At 45.3% G+C, this 20,906-nt stretch overlaps 1 protein-coding gene across 6 annotated transcripts; it reads right to left on the reverse strand.

Annotated features, from left to right (window-relative positions):
• Positions 1-45: 45 nt before the first annotated feature.
• On the reverse strand, positions 46-20,489 carry CXHXorf38 (chromosome X CXorf38 homolog). Of its 6 annotated transcripts, none has more exons than XM_016943133.4 (7): positions 20,115-20,489; positions 19,817-19,951; positions 12,151-12,270; positions 10,151-10,300; positions 9,677-9,856; positions 3,745-3,904; positions 46-1,709 (listed from the first exon to the last, which is right to left on the reverse strand). In XM_016943133.4, exons 1-6 carry the CDS (start codon positions 20,328-20,330, stop codon positions 3,746-3,748), a joined length of 960 nt encoding a protein of 319 aa, XP_016798622.2. In that variant the 5' UTR covers positions 20,331-20,489; the 3' UTR covers positions 46-1,709; position 3,745. The 6 variants fall into 6 exon arrangements, with proteins under 6 accessions (XP_016798622.2, XP_016798621.2, XP_063660136.1 ...); XM_016943132.4 differs by having other exon boundaries at positions 46-3,293; positions 20,115-20,485; XM_063804066.1 differs by having other exon boundaries at positions 12,151-12,314; positions 20,115-20,431.
• Positions 20,490-20,906: the final 417 nt, after the last annotated feature.

A 20,906-nucleotide genomic window follows, 5' to 3' on the forward strand; every position in this document is an offset into this window, starting at 1 on the left:
GGAATGGAGGCTACGACATAGTCCAGGAAATGCGACACAGCCAGCTTGCAGTTTGAATTTATATTTTATTATTTTGAAATACAAAAATTTAAAAACATTTCAAAATACACCAGTACATGTTTGTTGTAAAAATTTCACCCAGGAGGATATAAAATAGAAAAGCCGAATATTCCTTCTAACTCTCCCCTCTACCTCAATTCCCTTCAGAGGTAACACAGCAAAAAAAACTGGGGAAAAGCAAACAACTTTCCAGACCTCTACTATTCTAAAACACAAAGAGCATTACAGCTTGCTATGCATTTTTTTTTGGCGGGGGGGGGGGGGGGGGGGGTTGTTTTTTAGAGACGGAGTCTCCCTCTGTCACCCAGGCTGGAATGCAGTGGTGTGATCTCGGCTCACTGCAACCTCCACCTCCCCATTTCAAGCGATTCTCCTGCCTCAGCCTGCCGAGTAGCTGGGATTACAGGCACGCGCCACCACGCCCAGCTAATTTTTGTAGTTTTAGTAGAGACAGGGTTTCGCCACATTGGCCAGGTTGGTCTCAAACTCCTGACCTCAGGTGATCCGCCCTACTCAGCCTCCCAAAGTGCTGGGATTACAGGCGTGAGTCACTGCGCCCAGCTGCTATACATTGTTAAACCTTTTGCTTTCTAGTTAATATGTCTTAGAGATCACTGCATGACCACAGTGCAGCATCGCTTCATTCTTTCCAACAGTTGCATAAGATCCTGTAGTATGGATGTGCTACACTTTAACAGTGCTGCTGTACACATCCTGTTGTGCACACCCTTGTGCCCAGGTGCACAGTTCTGTTAAATAGAAAGATATGAACAGGTTGATGTCTCTATATATGATGCTACATTGCCTTAAAGCCCTCTCTAGGGCTTTAAAAAGTTTTCGGAACCGTATCTTTAACAGAGCGGACAAATCCAGTAAGATGACAGTTCGTATACCATCATCCATACCTTACACATCCTTGTATTTATATCTACTTCAGTGGCTGGCAGATGGTGGACCCTTGATAAAAGCTTCTTGGATAGATAGGCAGAAACTAACTAGACACAGGTATAAAATGGAAGCGTTCATAACCCAAAGTTCCTAAAATTAGAAGTCAGATCTTAAATTGGTTAGTGAATCAAGATTCCATTTGATCCCAAGTTTTGTACCTCACATCCAGAAGCTCTGAAATATTTCACTAAGTTTCCTCATTTGGAAGAGTTGTGAGATGAACGAAATTTCTTTCTTTACTGTTGAAGTTTTCTCAAGGAATTTCATGAAATAAAGGGAGAAAGAAAATGTAAGACTAAAGACTAAATACTACCTGGACAGATTAAAGGAGGAAGTTACAGGCACATTTGCACTCATCTGCGCTTTACAAAGTGATATTAAGTGCATTTTAATGTAAAAATATACACCAAATAAACCCCTGCCCTCCACCCATTCTACAGATGACATCCTTGGTGGGCGGCTGGATAGGCACACATCTTCACTGGGCTTGGAATGGAGCCTTTCCTGCAGGCAGCGAGGAACATGGCAATTCTGTTCCTGAAGGTCCACAGGCAACTTGACCCAGTTAAGTACCACTGGCCTTGGAAACAAGTAGATGCGGGGAAAGGCGAAAGTGAGGCCGACTCCACGGACCACTGCCTATGATGGGGCAGTCATTGCGCAGTTTGGGAAACCAGCAGGAGGAAGTCAGGAGTGGATGACTTTAGGGGTAAAAGGTATAGAAGAAGCATGAACAAATGTGTGAATTTGTTGAAAGAAAATGATGTCTTTGAATTTCCACAAGAATGTTGCAATTTCATTTTTAAATTTCGTAACAAAGGATCAGGCTTAGTTAATAGTATAACTAACATTTAGGCCTGTGAATACTCCCAAGCTATGAGGGGACCCTTCAGTCAAATATTCACTGAGCATGTGAGGGCCAGGCCCTGGGAGCTTACTTTTCAAAAGTGTACCATAAACCAGCTGCCAAGCGAGAAGCTCCCCTGCTCCTGCCTGACATCCCCGCTTGTAATGCTGGCCTGGGTCCTGCCTGTCCACTGGTCACTCGAGTCACCATTCTCCAGCTCCCCACAGACCAGCCTGGGCCCACCTCCTTGCCCTACTGCCTTAGGCTACTCCAACCTAGTAGTAACAGTTTTTGGGGTTTTCTTTTTGAGACAGGGTCTTGTTCTGTTACCCAGGCTGGAGTGCAGTGGCATGATCATAGCTCACCACAGCCTTGACCACCTGGGCTCAAGGGATCCTCCCACCTCAGCCACCTGAGTAGCTGAGAATAAAGGTGTGTGCCACCATGCCCAGGTAATTTTTAAATTTTTTTGTAGAGATGGGGTCTCGCCATCTTGCCCAGGTTGGTCTCAAACTCCTGGGCTCAAGTGATCCGCCCACAGTGCTGGGATTACAGGCATGAACCACTGCACCCAGAGGCAGTAACATTTCTGTACTAATTGGAAATGACTAGAAAATCACCTTTCAGGCAATGTTTCTTCTTGCTTTCCTCTAAAAAGGAAATATTTCTTTCCTATCCCAACATTTATATCCCAGCCCAGCCTTGGGGATCCTGGGTGAATAGGAATAGGACTTGCCTGCCAGTGGGTGGAGCACTCCAGGTGAGCCTCTGGCACAGGCCTGGCCAAACACAGCCTTTACTAAGTTAAGCAGCTACAGTTTAGTACCAGAAAAGAAATTCACCTTTTAAATAGCAGAAAATCCCTGGATGGTAGCAAGTTTTGTTGTTGTTTTTTGTTTTTTTGGGAGACAGAATCTCGCTCTATTGCCCAGGCTGGAGTACAGTGGCATGGTCTCAGCTCACTGCAACCTCTGCCTCCCAGGTTCAAGCGATTCTCCTGCCTCAGCCTCCCGAGTAGCTGGGATTACAGGCACATGCCACCACACCCGGCTAATATTTGTATTTTTTTTTTAAGTAGAGATGGGGTTTCGCCATGTTGGCCAGGCTGGTCTCGAACTCCTGACCTCAGGTGATCCGCCCGCCTTGGCCTCCCAAAGTGCTGGGGATTACAGATGTGAGCCATCACACCTGGCCTGGTAGCAAGTTTTGGCATAGAGTATCTAATATTTTTTATTGCAATAGATTATACAACCCCAAGTTTATAAATATTAAAATAGTTCCAAAGAGTTAGAGGAAAGTCCAGGACAAAACAACAAAAATTCCTTTTTGTTTGGGTACAATACTCTGGTAACTTTTTCCTTTTGCACAGAAAAGGATGTCTGAGATGGAAGCCATGCTGACTTTCACAGAACATGCCTGATTTTTGTTGACGGGCAACCTACAATGAAAGAGAATGTTTTATTTATTTATTTTATTTGAGGGGGGAAAAAGTAAAATGCTGAAGACAGTTACTCATTTTAAGAAGTTCTCCTTATGGACATTGACTAGTCAATTGCTATTAATGCCATGGTAAGAGCTAGGCATCAATGGTGTCATTTTAAGGCAGAAATGCTTTTTGATTATGTTATAAAGCTGATTCATTTAATTCTAGACCAATGACTTCAGGTGTATTTGGCTAAACAGGGAGTTGATGCTGAATTACTTCACAGACGTAAGAATCATTAAGTGAAGAACACAAACCTCAGTGTCCTTTCTTTGAAACAATAAGGACAATGGCAAACTTCAGATTAGATTGTTGTGTGTTCACGATGGCCTCACATGAGAGAATAGACATGAAAGAGATGAGGTGATTCTGTCCTTCTTTAACACCATCATCTGCCTGAACTCACCTCAGGCCTTCCTGTCAGGTGTTTGTCTCCCAGGTTCCTGTGAATCCAGTTTTTGATGTAGACAGAGGCTGTCTAGCTTCTGCATATCTTCTGCAAGGCCATTTCTAAGATCCTCATTGTTTCTCAGAAATTCCTTCACCACTTCCAGTCGATTTGAGAGCTGCAAGAGGAAACCATGCAATGTACAGCTTAGACGATTTTATAGCAGATTTGTAATTCAAATGAAAAACCTACTAGCTTCTAGACTGGCTCCTACTCATGTGCCCAAGAGACAGAAATCTTGGCTACAGGCATCTGTCCACAGACAGGTTAAAGTTTGAAAAACAAAACAAATCCTTTAAAACAAAGCATCCTCCACTCCAAAAATAAAAGTGACCCAGGATAACTGGTTCTGGGGGTACACAAGGGAATATTTGCTTGTCTCCTTCCATTTTTTTGCTTTAAAACTTCCTGCCTTTACATGAAAGGCCTTCATTTTATACATACACACCCGTGTGTGTGTACAAATAAATAAAATGCCCTTTTCTTTTGAATTCTGTACCTGAATTATTATATATATGGATATATACATATGTTCATATATACGTGTGTGTACATATATATATACATGTATATATATGTGTGTATGTGTATATATATATATACATGTATATATATGTGTGTATGTGTATATATATATATACACACACGTGTATGTGTGTGTGTGTGTGTGTATTTTTTGTTTTTTTGAGACAGTGTCTTGCTCTGTCACCCAGGCTGGAGTGCAATCGTGTGATCTCGGCTCACTGCAACCTCCGCCTCCTGGGTTCAAGCGATTCTCATGCCTCAGCCTCCTGAGTAACTGGGATTACAGGCACATGCCACCACGCCCGGCTAATTTTTGTTTTTAGTAGAGACGGGGTTTTGCCATGTTGGCCAGGCTGGTCTCAAACCCCTGACCTCAGGTGATTCGCCCGCCTCGGCCTCCCAAAGTGCTGGGATTACAGGTGTGAGCCACTGTGCCCAGCGATGAATGCTTTTAAATGGGGAACCCTCAACTGCAAGTTAAGTCAGGGTTATATAAATCTAATGAAGAAAAATAACGGAGCACCCTGCCCTAAGAGAGCAGTAGTTCTTAAACTGCAGAGCGTACATCACTGATTCCCATGCAGTAGGTCTGGGGTGGAACCCCAGCAAATACTCACGTTATCGTGAAGTAAGCAAATGAAAGAGCCAGATGCCAGATCATGGCTGCTGGGGATGGGAGGGAGGTGGACGGCTGTGGCCAGGACGCATGGGGAGCGGGGAGGGACAGGGAGGAGCTGAAGATGACCAAAGGGTTTCAGATTGGTCAGTAAGTAGACCGGGAATGTGCCCTTCAGGAGCTGGTTAATACACAGCTGGAAACTAGCCTAGAGCTCCTGCAAGATGCTTGGGCTTTAAATAATAAATCTGGAAACCAGAGACATGTGAAATGAAGATCACACGGATGACACTGTTCACAGCAAGCTTTAGGAACTGTGGGCACTGCATCGTTAGCTCTCAGTGACCGTGCCCGGTGCCCTAGACACACCTCAGGGTCTTCCTGAGGCTCTAATCAGATGTCCGTGATGGCACCAGCAGGGCCTGGGCACCACACGCATGATCGCAGATGGACTTTTGCCCTCAGTGGGGTGCCCCTCCACTTGAGCGGAGACTTTCTCACATGATAACCCAGGAACGGTGGTCCTTGTGCTGCTACCTCCTGACCCCCCCTGCAGACTCTCAGGACTGATGTGCTCTGTTCCACTTAGTTTCTTTTCTTTTGCTCATGGTTTCAGTTCTCTTTTCCACCCCAAATTGCCTTTCTTTCCCATTATCTTCAACAGGAGTGTCCCATAGCTGACATTTCTTGAAACTTGTTTTCTCCTTTGTGAAATGCAACAAACGCATTTACTCTTGAAATGTGCTTAAGAGGTGTTCTGGCTGGGGTGATTATTTTAGCTTGGGGTTGGGAGGATGAATCAAAAGGAGGCTTTTAAAAAAAAAGTGTTAAGAACAGGGAAGGTTTTGCATGTTTATATGTAAAGGGGGAAGAGAAAGTAGAGATGGAAAAACTGAAAGTACTAGAAAAATTTGGAATGTAGAAAATTCAGACTTGGACACTGAAGCCCAGCTTTGTCACTTAACTAGCTGTGTGACTTTGCCCAAGACATTTGACCTCTCTGAGCTTACTTTTAGGTATACAAATTAAGGATGATGATAACAACACCACCTAGGATTCTTATGAGGATCAGAAATAAGCTACTAAAAGCACTTAGCAGCATCTCTGGTCCATTCCCTCCTTTTTAACTACATTCATTTAATAAATGTCCAATTTACTGACAGTCTACTACATGCTGGTCTACTGTTGGAGGTAAAAGACGCTCGGCAACTTCACTCTTCCAGTCACCTAAGCCAAAACTCTTGGCCTTGCTTTGATCTCTTTCTTTCTCTCACATGCCACATCTGCCCACCTTCACATCACCTCTACACTTCTACCTTCAGCCTGGCTACCACCATCTTTTACCTGGTCCACTGCAGTAGCCTCCTACCAGTCTACCTGCTTCTATCTTGGCCCCTCCCCTCCAGTACCCCGTAGTACCCTCACCACTGCAGCCAGTGGCTCCTTTTGTCATCCCAATGGCTCACAAGGCCCAGTAGGAACTGCTTCCTCTCCCTCCATTTCTCTGACCTCTTCACCCACTATTCTTTCAAGTCCTCTTCCCCTAGATACACGCATGGCTAATCCTCACCTCCTTCAAGGTACTGCTAAGTCTCACCTTCTCAAAGAGGCCACCCTAACTACCCTATTGCAACCTGACATTCGTCCCCACTCTGCCAATCCTGATCGCCCTCCCTCTGCTCTACACTGGATTTCTCCTTCTACTGCCCCACATCATTACCTTATTATGTTTACTGTTTAGTATCTGTCTCCCACTCTGGAGATATTTGTCTGTTTCATTCACTGACACATACCAAGCTTCTAGAACTGTGCCTGGCACACAGTAGGTGCTCAATAAAAATTTCTAGAATATAACGAATGAAGTGCCATTTTCTATCCTTTCCCCAATGGCCTTGAGTACACGCTGTCATCGTCCCTTATCCCTAAGCTTCCCCACAGGTCTCTGTGAAGGTGGCTCCCTCACCAGGATTTAAGAAATCAGTCATGATTTTAAAGTCTGTGAAAATTATTTTCAAGTTTTTTAGCCACTAACTATGCTCAATGTTCTTTAGTTGGATTTTTTTTTAACTCCCAGATCCTAACAGAGCAATGAGGGCTGGCAGGACTATGTGAAGGGCACTTAGGTGGCAGCCGAATTCTGGGGCAGATGAGCCCATGGCCGACACAAACTCCACATGTGTTACAAGGGGGCCAAGCAGCTGCTACTCCCATTTGGCTCCAAAGCAGAAAAAAAAATCTCACAGTCACAGCAATACATGCACAGTGTATTTTAATGTGAGCCCACTTTTTCTAATGTGCTATACCTTTAAGGGTCACCAAACGAATAGAAAATTGTGGAGATGGTGAGCTCTCTGTGGCACTCCATGATGTGTTTGCAGGAGCTGTCATACTGAATTACCACCATCAATCATTTTTCTCAACTTAGCTTTCTAACCCTACCCCTACTTTTTTTGGCTGGTTGGTCTGTTTAAGAGATGGGGTCTCCCTACATTGCCCAGGCTGGTCCCAAACTCCTGGGCTCAAGTGATCCTTTCACCTTGGCCTCTGAAAGTGCCGGGATTACAGGCAAGAGCCACTGCACCTCGCCTTCACCCCTACTGTTTTAACAAAAACAAGAAACAGGTCTTGATAACATTTATAACAAAAGTCCTGGGGTCATAATATAATCACTGTATTTCCTGATCCCGGGATGCACATTTTTTCCTATTGTAACGTCTCAAATGAGAATGCATCTTACCATTGATAGTGTCTTGTAATAAACTGGCAGCATTATTTTTTCTTTCTTAGAAGTAACTGAAATAATGGTATGTTTTACAATTGACAGCATTTTACATTCATTGAAATCTGGTCCTAACAAATCCTCTGACTTTGGCAACTAACCCTAAAGAAGATGGAAAATCATATAGGGTACTGAACTTTCTGAAGAGGTCAAATTTCATATATGTGGAAACCTGACCTCCAACTTTTTTGAGGTAACATGCCAATCAATCCTCACATTTTGACCAACTGAAATATTATGAGAAATGCCATGGTCTGCTGAAGAGAAAGCATGAAAAATGAGAATTTATCAACTCCACCTAGAGACTCCACCCAGAAGACAAGCCAATTAATCCCTATTTCCTTTCTGTAAAACAGATAATGGGGGTTCAAAACATACAGCTGCCAGCTCCTCATTATATAAGATCTGCAGCACAGCAGGCGGGAAGCCACAGGATCAGAAGGGGGAGACCTGCGGGCCAGCCCTCAGCCCCAGTGCAAGCTCCTTGGGGCCCTTGCCTCACATGCAAAGCAGGGGATATAAGATGACTGCCAGGTTCCCTTCCAGCTCTCAACTGACACAAAATCCTGGCTCTAGCTTCTGAAAACAGCAGCAGAAAGAAAACTGGGGCTCTAATGGCATTATAAAATAAAGACAGAGGAACTCAAACACATGGATTTAGAAAAGAGAAGATAAACATTCTAATACATCATTTTAAATACCTATGGTGTACCATGGTGGGCACACCCAAAAAACCAGGGGTACCAAGTCCTTGTGCTAAAGGGGCTCACCATGCTGAATAAAGCACCTGGATCAAAGCTGGAATGGTTAATACAGGCATAGTTATCTGCAAGGAGCACAGCTCCGTGAATTTGCATTTAATAAACTCTCCCTATGTTTAATGAGGTAACCAGCAAAACTACTTTCCTTGGACAAGGAGGAATGGAGAGGTGAAATGATTTTTCCAATATCTCCTGGTGATCTAGAAGTCTAATCCAGCCAGTGCTGAAATATTTCTGAACCTTACTGGAATATAATTCTATTACTGTTAATTTCTTTTATACCTTGTATGTGACAAAGGAGATTTGTTTCTCCTGTACTTGGGAGTTTAGACCATCATTAGTCTGCAGGTCCTAAACTAGAAACATTGATAATCCTTTAAACATTCCTCTCCCCACCTTCTCCACCCTTTTCCAGCCCCATGCCATGCTCCAAGTAATCTCCCTGGCCACCAATATCCATCAGTTCTGCTCAGGCACTGCCTCCAGAATCCAGTTCCTCCACAGCCCCTAGTTTCTGTTCTCTCTCACCTTCACACGACTGCAAGAGCCTTCTGGGTAATTGCTAGCCACTCATCCAACCTCCAACTACCACAAGAATTAACTTTCTAAAAGCTATATCTGATCCTATCACCCTTTCTTGACTGCTTTTTGGGAATGAAGCCCAAACCCCGTGACATGGCCTAGAAAACCTTTTGGCATGTGGCTGCAGCCCACTTTACCATCCACAAACCTGGCCATAGCTCGTGTGCTCACCTGTTCTTGCCCAGGCTCAGACTATCCTTTCCTGCTTTTGCAAGTACTGTGCCCTCTGCCAAGAAGAATCTTTTTCTCTTGCCAATTTGTCAGACTCTTATTTGATTCTGTGAGCCACAGCTCAACAGCATCTTCTTGGCAAAATCTTTTTTGGCAATCCACCTGACCAGCAGAGAACGTCTAGAGCATTTTTTTCAGAATTCTATTGTAGCCTTTATCACATTTTTCCACTTTGTGGCACAGATTAGGCATTCAAATGTTTGCTGATGTGAAAGTGAAAATATTTGTTAAGAGGTAATATTACTCTGTGCCAAAAGCATATTCACACTTCTGGAAATTATTTAACTTATAAATCAAAAACACAATTAATTATTTGTTAAGATGAGCTACTCTTCCTCCCCAGAATCTTTCTTTGTGTTGTTTACTCACACAGAGCCTATAATACTTTTCTTTTACCTCTTCAGGCAACACCTCTTGTTCTTCTGCTTGAAGATATATCTCTTGAAGTTTCTCCTTTAGTAACTGCATTTCTATTTCATTGACTTGGCTCTCACTCAGGTAAGTTCCCATTTCACATTCACACCCATCTCGCTGATCTTCCTCGGGGATGTGAACAGCCCAGTCAGACGTCAACAGCTGAGGGATTGCCACACAAATATATGAACTGATTTCATGAAGAAGGCATTCCACTGAATTACTCAAATAATTTATAATTAAACATAATGAACTGGATCCATATTAATAGTGCACTGTGACCACAGAAAAGCTTCTCAGCCCAGCATAATTACAGATTTCATATCGGCATTCTTTCCCCTGCTTACATTCTAACATTTAGGTTAAATCTAATAAACTTCAAATTCTAAATGTGTGGCTGTTGTTGTTTTCTCTCTCTTCATTCTGTATGCCAGAACTATTAAACATGATTTTTACCTGTTCTATTCTGGAGTATACTGCCACAATCTCTGGGATGTTCTTGAATTCATTCAGAAAATTTTGGATCTTCATCTGAAAATCTCGAAGCCACGTAGAAGATACTTTCATCTCTGAAGAGTGCATGATCTCATTACGACATTTAATTACCTGCAGAAAGACAAAAAGATAAAAGGCTTCAAAATCAAACAATGGGGTAAACTGAGATCTTTCACTCCAAAGAAAAAATCATAGAGAGGCTTTGTTAATTACAAAATCAACAAGAGCAGTCTTCAGATGAGAAGGACTGGAACTTTCTTGGGATCATGGGCATAATCTGGCATGTACCTGTATCAGAGTGGAGGACACTTCAGCCCTCCAGCCCCGCAAGTTGGATCCACATTTAGTTTCATCCTGTCTAGAGGTCAGACACCAAGAAGTGAAGGTCTCCTTTTGCCTTCAAAGGTCAGGCAGGTAGCCTGAGGGAAGCTGGCCATGTGTAATGGTAAGGAGTCATCTCCCTACTAAAAGACTGGTTCAGGGCAAACTGGAGAGCAGAGGCCCTATCTCAAGGGGCAGCCTCTACTTAACACGTGGCTTGTTGCCATGGGAGTTACATGAGCCCTGTGTTCCCAGATCTTCTGATTTTTCATGAGAAACTGGAAATTTAGATTTTTATGACAACTAATTTGAAATTTTAAAAAATCATGCAGGACAAATAAGACATGACAATAAGCCAGATTATGGCCACAGGATTCTAGGAATAAAAACATGGCTCCTGGGCAACAGTTCGGCCTTTTCTCCCTCCTTGAGTCTCTGGAGCAGATTTCCAAGCAATCCAGAAATTCCTAACATAACCTGTAGGTACCTGTCAGTGCCGTTGAGGCTTGAGGGGGTGTTCAATCCCCAGCCACATGAATAATACATTAGTCAGGGTAAGAAATACAAATAAGCCTACAACTATTCTTAGCCCTTGAAGTCTTGTGGCCAGCTGGGTATTCCACATTCCCCCAAAATCCCTTAACTTAAAACAACCTGCCAAAGAGCAAGCGCATCAGCTCTTGGTATACCCAAAGGATGAAGCAGACAATACAAAAGTCTTTTAAATACTGTTGGAGCACCAGGAAGCTGGGTCCAGGGAGTTTCCTGATGTGGAAACCATGATGAAAAGAAAATAAACTTTGGCCTCTATCTTTAGAAAAATGGTCGTCTAATCATGTATTAATATATAATTCATATAGAGTCTTCCACAGTTTGGTTAAAAGATATCAAAGGGGTCAACTACTATGACAGTTCTTTGTTTCTGCCGATATCATAAAGGAGTCTCAATCCTGGTAGTTGCTGGTATGCAGACAAAAGATACATGCATTTTCTCTACCTATTATAACTAATCCGGGTATAGCTATATACTCTTTCCAATGACCTTCAGGGTAATAAATGTATGAGTTGTTCTCTGGTGAACTAGAGAAAAATCTAAATTTCCCAGAGGAAATCTAACAAGCACAGTGATCTATTCTGACACTGTTATCCATCAGTGTTCACATTTTCTTCAGTTCCATACCATTTGGCCTTGCAGCTGCTTAGCCAATGAGATTCAGAAGGGTAGGATTCAAATGCTGGCATACAACAGGCAGAATGATGCAATGTTCTGTATTTTTTTTAATAAGGAAAATTACTTTGGTTCTGTTTATGGCAGAACAGGGAAGAGACTTTTAGGTTCATCTACTTCAGTGGCAAATGGCACAATGAGTTGTTAGGAAACTAACTCAGGAGAACTACTCTTGATTGCATTTGCACTGGGGTTCTTGGACATCACAGAAGACATGATATGAGCCACACTAGTTTGCTTAGCGATGCCAACTTCGAACCCAAGTCTAACTTTCTTTGTACACCACTGTTCCGGGGAGCTACTACGTGCTATACCTGCATGGTTGGCTTAGCATCACAGGTGTAGCTCATGACTGGCTCTCACAGCACAGACCCAACTGACTCGGTATGCTTTTGAATCTGACAGCTCTTACCTCTGTGACTTTCTTTCGATCAACCACGAAGTGATCGCAGGAGTTGATGAGACTTAAAAGAGCAACTGCATCACATTCCTCAGGTCCTCGTTTGTCTGCTAGTCCTCGGGGCATGAAGGCCTATAGCAAGGGAGGGAGGAGGGGGACCTGAGTCTCTTCCAACTCTAGGAGATGGAAAGGCAATGGTTACTTGTCTATTTTCCAAATGATGACTGAAGTTCTCTTATGCACTGAGGTTTCAACTTAGAGCCTCATGAGCCCAAAATGCAAGTAGGGAAACTGTCACAGCTAAACCTTGGCCAAGGGCAATAACTGAAGGGCTGTACTATCCCTGCTATTAGATACATATGATATAACAGGCTTTCCATTCTGTCTTAATGGAATATAAACAGAAAGCATAACTAGAAGGCATCTTTTTTCTTTTCCTTACTGAAATTTCAGTGGTTGAGTTGTTAAATAAGAAGATTTAAAAATAAAATAAAAGTGGACACTTTCTAAATGACTTGAGGAAGTTCCGTATGGAAGTATTACATTAAGAGTCTGGGCTTTGGAGTGCAAACTGGGTTCAAATGCCAGCTCTGCCATTTGCCAGCTGTGACCTTGGTCAAGTTACCCTCAGATTCCTTATCAGTAAATGGGGGATAACTGTCCTTATCTACTTCAAAGGATATTGTGAGAATGAAATAAGAGAATGCAGGTATAGCACTAGCACAGTGCTAGGCACGTGCTAGTAACCAGGACATCAATGCTGGCAATTATTATGTAGATGGTGCAAGGCGAGTAGGACCCACATAGGAGTTACAGATGGAATCCGGGGATGGGAGATACTAGATATGCCAGAAGGGCCTCAAGCTAGCAGGATCTTGCCTTTAGTAGGAATTTTATGGCACAGACCCCCAAAATGGCGTTATGGGAAAGCTTGGGCGTATTTCTTTCCTGAAATATTTCTCAACTTATATTGGGATGCAACAACTTTACTAGGCTAAGAATCACAAGGGTACACTCCTGCCAAGGGACTAGAACAAAAAGTTACTCGCAATAAGAACTCTAAATAGGCTGGGTACAGTGGCTCTTTCCTGTAATCCCAGCACTTCGGGAGGCAAAAGCAGGAGGATCATTTGAGCCCAGCCTGGGCAACAAAGCAAGACTCCCATCTCTATTAAAAAAAAAAATTAGCCGTGCATGGTGGTGTGTGCTATAGTCCCAGGTACTCAAGAGGCTGAGGCAGGAGGATTGCTTGAGCCCAGGAGTTCAAGGTTGCAATAAGCTCTGATTCACCACTGCACTCCACTCTGGATAAGAGATCAAGACCCTGTTTCAAAACAAAAACGAAAACAAAAAACAACAAAAAAACCTCTTTTATTTAAGAGACCTGTTCCATTGAAAACACATATCAATAGGCAAGCAACTACAATGCCTCCTACAGGGCTGCTCATGAAAGCATTCTGAAAAGGCTGGGGTAAGTGCTCATGTATGCCCAGGAGAGTCAGGGCTACGCTCCTGATGGTGGTGAAATCATACACCTGAGCCCCACATAATTCAGAATTTTGTAAACCCTGGCTGGCCCCTGTCAACAGGTATAATAGCCAGTATCATCACTATCTTTCTGTGCCTTAATAGCCACAGACATGCCGATCCTCTGAAAGAAGTCTATTTTGGGCCGGGCGCACACCTATAATCCCAGCACTTTGGGAGGCCAAGGCGGGCGGATCACCTGAGGTCAGGAGTTCAAGACCAGCCTGGCCAACATGGTGAAACCCCATCTCTACTAAAAATACAAAAACCAGCCAGGCGTGGTGGCACGCGCCTGTAATCCCAGCTACTTGGGAAGCTAAGGCAGGAGAATCACTTGAACCCAGGAGGCGGAGGTTGCAGTGAGCCAAGATTGCTCCACTACTCTCTAGCCTGGGCAACAGAGTGAGACTCTGTCTCAAAAAAAAAAAAGTCTATTATGGATGCTACAAAGGTTAACAAAGAAGCTAACTAACTTATCACAGGCAAACTAATGCCATGAAACTGAAGAAAAGAAGCTCTGAAAAATACAAAAAAAAATTAGTCAGGCATAGTCGCACATGCCTGTAGTACCAGCTACTTCGGAGGCTGAAATGGGAAGATCACTTGAGCCCAGGAGGTGGAGGTTGCAGTGAATCAAGATTGTGTAACTGCATTCAAGCCTGGGTGACAGTGCAAGACCCTGTCTCAAAAAGGAAAAAAAAGAAATTGCTGAATTCAGCTGTTGCTGGGAGGAAAATGCAAAGTTAGTGGGGTCTTAGTCACCTCCGAATCAGGTGTAGTAGTTTTCTTTTCCATTATAAGGTAGGTCCTGTCTGGCATTTTCTCACCAATATAAGCCAATCTCTTCCATGTTAAAGTTTTTGTTTTGTTTTGTTTTTGAGAGACAGGGTCTTGCTCTGTTGCCCAGACTGGAATACAGTGGCACAATCACAGCTCACTGCAGCCTCAAACTCCCAGGCTCAAATGATCCTCCCAACTCAGCCTCCCAAGTACCTGTGAGGATTACAGGCATGCACCACCATGCTTGGCTAATTTTTTGTATTTTTTGTAGACATGGGGTTTCGCCATGTTGCCCAGGCTGGTCTTAAACTCCTGGAGTCAAGTGATCCGCCTGCTTCGGCCTCCCAAAGTGCTGGGATTACAGGCGTGAGCCACCGTGCCTGTCCTTGCTACAAGTTTATTTTAGTAATTATTCCCTTTCTTCAGAACTGGAAGCCAACAGGGAAGCTCTGCTGCATCCTTACAGTGAAAGCAGTGTCTTAAAATTGTATTGCATACCACCGTGTTCCACATGCCAAACCCACAGCAGTGAGAAACATGTTTTTGCCTCTATCCTCCACTGTCTCTTCGCTGAGTAGGAGATGGGGCTGGAAAATAAACAGAGGCCCAATTGTGCAGGGCCTTATTGGCTCTGGAAAGGTGTGGGGTTTATTCTAAGGCCATCAGGAAGCCATCCAAGGGTTTTAGGCAAGGGTTATAGAACGATCTAATTCCCATTTGAAGACTGCACATGCTGCTGTGTGAAGGACCAACCACAGATGCTCAGAGCAGCAGAGGCCTGGTAGGAGAGGGTGAGAGTTGTGATGTGGAGATGGAAAAGAAGATTCCAAAAGTATTTTGCAGGTACAAACAAGGAGAGAGGGGGTACTGAGAGGGAAAGAGCTGAAACAAGAGTGACTCTAGAAAGTTGGTAATGGGGAACGGGCATAGGGTGGGGGGCAAAGACAAACTGTTCTACTTTAGAACTAAATAAAATGTGCTCCACAGGCGATGGAGTGGAGGGGGCAAGTAAGCAGTTGGATGTGTGCGTCTAGAACTCAGAAGAGAGGGCAGGGCTAGAGCCATCAATTTGGGAGCCAGTTAGCATTTAACTCCACAGGCCTGGACAATGTCACCAGAGAAGAAGGGAACAGAAGAGGCCCGGCCCTGAGTCCTGAGGAAGGCCAAAAGACATTCAGAAGGAGGCTGAGCAGGAAGAGCCAGGGAGATGGGAGGAAAGCCAAGAGGGTTTCAAGAGCAGCCAGTAATGCCAAATGGCTCTGGGAGGTAAGAGAGACGAGGTCACAGATGCAGTGGAGTGGCAGGGGCAGAAGCCGAGGCGGAGTTGGTTGAAGAGGAAGTGGGAGCAGAGGAGAAGATAACAGGCATGAAACCTCTTTTTTGAGATGCTCTGCTGGATTTGTGTATGGGAGGCAGATAGAGAAATGGGGAGACAGCAGGAGAGAATGGATCAAGGGACATTTTTTTCTCTTTTTTTTCTGAGACAGGGTCTTACTCTGCTGCCCAGGCTGGAGTACAATGGTGCCACCACAGTTCACTGCAGCCTTGACCTCCTGGGCTCAAGCAATCCACCCATCTCAGCCTCCCAAGTAGCTGGGATTACAGGCACACACCACCATAGCTGGCTAATTTTTTTTTTGTATTTTTGGTAGAGACGGGGTTTCACCATGCTGGCCAGGCTGGTCTTGAACTCCTGACCTCAAGTGATCCACTCGTCTCGGCCTCCCAAAGTGCTGGGATTACAGGGATGAACCACCGCGCCCAGCCACGCCCGGCTAATTTTTGTATTTTTTTGTGGAGACAGTTATGGGGTTTCGCCATGTTGCCCAGGCTGGTCTCGAACTTCTGAGCTCAAGCAATCTTCTCACCTCTGCCTCCCAAAGTGCTGTGACAACAGGCATGAGCCACATCCGGCCTCTTAAAATCTTATTTTCCAATTATTTATTCATGTGTTTTTAAAAAAAAACAGCTTTCTTGAGATATAATTCACCCATCTACACATTATAATTCAGTGGTTTCCAGCATATTTAAAGAGGTGGGCAACCACCACTACAGTCCATTTTAGAACATTTTCATTGCCTCAAAAAGAAACCCCATACCCATTAGCTATCATCCCTCATTCCCCAAAGCCCTGGCAACCACTAATCTACTTCTGCTTCTATAGATCTGCCTATTCTGGATATTTCTTTTCTTTTCTTTCTTTTCTTTTTTTTTGAGATGGAGTTTCCCTCTTGTTGCCCAGGCTGGAGTGCAATAGCACAATCTCAGCTCACCGCAACCTCCACTTCCCAGGTTCAAGTGATTCTACTGCCTCAGCCTCGCGAGTAGCTGGGATTACAGGCATGCGCCACCACGCCTGGCTAATTTTTTGTATTTTTAGTAGAGACGGGGTTTCTCCTTGCTGGTCAGGTTGGTCTTGAACTCCTGACCTCAGGTGATCCGCCCACCTTGGCCTCCCAAAGTGCTGGGATTACAGGCGTGAGCCACCGTGCCCGGCCTGGACATTTCTTACAAATGGAGTCTAAATGGAATTTATATAAAATGGACATTTCATATAAATATAATATGTGACTAGCTTCTTTCACTCAGCATACTGTTTTCAAGATTTATCCACATTGTAACTTGTATTAGTACTTAATTCCTTTGTTACATTGTTACAGCAAAACAATATTCCATTGTACAGAGATACTGCATTTTAAAAATTCCATTCATCAGCTGATGGGTATTTGGGTTGTTTCTACCTTTTGGCTATAGTGAATGGAGCTGCTATGAACATCTGCATACATTTTTTTGTATGAATGTATGGTTTCATTTCTCCTGGGAATATACTTAGGAGGGGAATTGCTGGGTCATGTGGTAACTGTTTAATTCTTTCTTTTAAAAAAATTTAAATAAACCATGGCTATATTAAAGCTTTTTCTATGGAGATGGGAATGAGCAGCAAGAGAGAGAGTGGACAGCTGAAGCCTCAAAGGCCTTGAGCAAGAGAAAAGGGATAAGATCCAACACACGAGTGGAGGTATGAGGCAATAAGAGGAGAGACACCCTTCCTCCTCTGTAGCAGAAGGAAATAGATGGTGCACATGGAGATTAGTTGGTGTTGGCAAAAAGAAGAGGAAGTATAGTCAGCCCTCCATATCCACGAGTTCCACATTCATGGAATCAACCAACTGTGGATGAAAAATTCTCAGAAAAATAATACAACAGTAAAAAGTAATCGAAATTTTTAAAAAATATAGCATAACGACTATTTACATAGCACTTACATTCTATCAGGTATTATAAGTAATCTAGAGATGATTTAAAGTATATAGGAGAATGTATGTAAGTAATATGCAAATACCACATACATCATTTTATATCAGGGACTTGAGCATCTGTGGATTTTGGTATCCTTGGGGGTCTTGGAAGCAATACCCCATGGATAAGGAGAGACAACTATATATGTCCAAGGGCCTCCATCAATTCCGTGAAGCATGAGCAAGGGCGGAGGAACGGGAGCAGGGATTTGCCAGGGAAAAGTAGTAGTCTCCAGAAACTGAAGCCTAGAGAGAGATGTGGCCAGACCACTGGGGCTCATGATCAAGAATGAAAGTGAAACCAGTCAGTTCCCTTGTGAGATTCTTTCCCACTAATCAGAAGCAGAAAATGTCATCAGGACTGGAGTTGGGCCAGGCAAGTTCAGAGAAAGGAGAAAAAAAAAGCTGAGATAAGAGCAAGGGACGGATTATAATGATGGGCCATGGAATCTGGGCTAGCTGAGGTGACAAAGGCAGGCAGGAGGACAGAGGGTGCTGGGTATTCAGGAAGCAGTGGAAGCCTCAAAGAGGCGGAAGTAGTATGGGGCACAGGGTTGGGGGCAGGGGTGTATGAATAAGTGTGCCAAAGGCCAGCAGGATGTTAGACACTGAGACTTTCTGTGCCAAGGTCCAGGGTGTGGGCATGCAAAACGGAGGCTGAGGGGGAGTGAAGCAGAGGATGCTGGAATCAGGAGCCCAGAAACTGAGAGGATGGGGTTGGACTAGAAGGTCTGTAGGTGACAGCAACCAAGAGGAGCAAAGAGTGGTATAAGTAGGTAGTACAGGCTACAAGAGGATTCCAATGGTGTGAAAGCAGCAACGCAGACCAAACAGATGAGGGACAGGCATTGTAAAGGGCAGAGTTTTCTTTCTTTCTGTTTTTTTTCTCTTTTCTAGGTAGAAGTAGAAGTCAGCAACTCTATGGCTGCAGTGGAAAAAAATGGGGAAGAAGGTGTAGGTGTGGTGGGTTTACCGGCTCGTGATACCCAAAAGTCTGGGGACCCCTGATACAGTTCAATTTTTTAAGACAGGGTCTTGCTCTGTCACCCAGGCTGGAATGCAGTGGTGTGATCACGGCTCACTGCAGCCTCGACTTCCCAGGCTCCAGTGATCCTCTCACCTCAGCCTCCTGAGTAGCTGGGACTACAGGCATGCACCACCACACCCAGCTAATTTTTGTATTTTTTTGTAGAGACGGGGTTTTGCCATGTTATCCAGGGTGGTCTTGAACTCCTGAGCTCAAGCCATCCTCCCACCTTGGCCTCCCAAAGTGCTGGGATTACAGGCATGAGCCACCGCGCCCGGCCCCAATTCCTTTCATTTTTGAGATTGGGGAGCACAAGCTGGCCCAGTGTCACACCACGGCAACTGATCCAGGACTCAGATCATCTGCTTCCCAGGCACTGCTCCTTTCCAGTGCCCACCCTGTGCCTGCTGATAACTACTGGCATGTAGACTGACTGCTAAAGTCAATTTGTGTTAGGAAGCCACTTCTGGCTGTCCCTCTCCGTCCTTTACTGGGCAAAAAAATTTCCTACTCGATCTACTTAGTAAGTGACATTGCCAAGATCTGAAGACAGATCCGGCTGCCTATCCCATTCCCAGCTACCCAAAGTGCCTTTAACTGGGCACTTAAGGTGCTATTTTAGCCCTAACTTCCCTTGGCTTACTCTGTCATCCTTACGGCATCCTATAGCCAAAAAAGAGCTGATGAGCTGTTCAGCGAGCCTTACCCTCAAACAGGCCACACAAGAGTCTCCCTCCCTCCCTGCCTGTGCTCATGATGCTCGCTCTGCATCTTGCCCCAGTATCTCTTGTAGAAATCTTTCCTGTAACTTTCCAAGCAGGGGTAACAAACTCAAATGCCCTCAGGAAGCAGACGGGTAGAAGAAAGCTTCTACTTCACTAAGCTGGGTTGGGTCCCGCATACCACCCCTGAACCGCCTAGACCCTTGATCAATCTCTCTCTCTGCATCTGTTTATGAGGCCCCGGCGTCCACAAGACCAGATAGCCACCCCGAGTGCTGGGTGACCCGCCGCTTCCTCCTTCCGTCCCCGCCTCAGGCGCTTACCTTGGCCACCTCCCAGGCGTCCACGGGCCAGCGGCCCGGCCGGCAGTTTCCCCAGTGCACATCTCCATTTCTGTTGACATGATGTCTCAAAATCTCCCTTTTCCATTCAGCGCACACCTGACACTGAGGCTGAAACTACAGGGGGCGGCGGTGAGGAGGGGCCCAGGAGGGAGGGACGTCGCGGTGGGCCCCGCCTCGCGGAGGGAACAGGACACTTGCGCTCTGGGTCTGGGACAGCAACGGGGATGAGGAGGGGTGGGGTGGGGGCGGTGGTCAAGGCCCCGAGCCAGGTGCTCACCTGGCGGGCGCGAGGGCTGCACCGTGAGCCGCCGCGGCAGACGGCGCGGGGCCCCAGGCCGGGGGCTGCGGCGAGTAGGCCGCGGTGGAAGGAGAGCACCTCGCGGCCGACGAAACCCTGCAGGCAGCTGCGCAGCAGTAGCAGGCAGTGGCCCGCCTTCACCCAGTTCTTGTACTCGGCGCAGTTGAGGCGCGCCGCTAGCTCCGACAGCACCATGTCTCCCACTTGGAACCATGAGGTTGCGGGGCGTGGCGGACGGCAGTGCGCAGGCGCGGAGCCTGGGAGTTACCCGAGGCAGCGGCGCCTGCGAGGTACCCGAGGCAGCGGCGCCTGCGCCGGCGATAGCGACGCCTGCGCCTGCGCGGCGCGGTGCCACCGATCCCGGGTCCGGGCATCTTGACTTCCGGGGCACGTCGGCTCCACCCCACTTGGGTGACGTCTGACGTCTGACGTCTGACGTCTAACAACTTTGGTGCTTGGGGAAGCAGTTAACTATTTGAAACCCTTAGGCCCTCTTTGTCCCCCAGACAGAGACCCTGTCAGCATCCGATTCGACTCCCTCTCCTAATGTAGGGCACTTCTGTTTTAACTTTTTATTGTACAGATGTACAAGGTGCTCAGGGCACATTGCTTGAATCGTGTATGTTCTTTGCATTATACAATTCTAGAGTTACTGGTTCCTAAGCCCACAGACCAGCTGTAGCAAATTGAGGTATTAGTGAAACGTGACCGCTGGCTGCCTGCGGTGTGCCAAGCTAACCCAAAACTCAAAATCCCCCGCCACTGGACCAC

Source organism: Pan troglodytes, chromosome X, assembly GCF_028858775.2.
Source record: "Pan troglodytes isolate AG18354 chromosome X, NHGRI_mPanTro3-v2.0_pri, whole genome shotgun sequence".
In the NCBI taxonomy this organism is placed as follows: Eukaryota; Metazoa; Chordata; class Mammalia; order Primates; family Hominidae; genus Pan; species Pan troglodytes.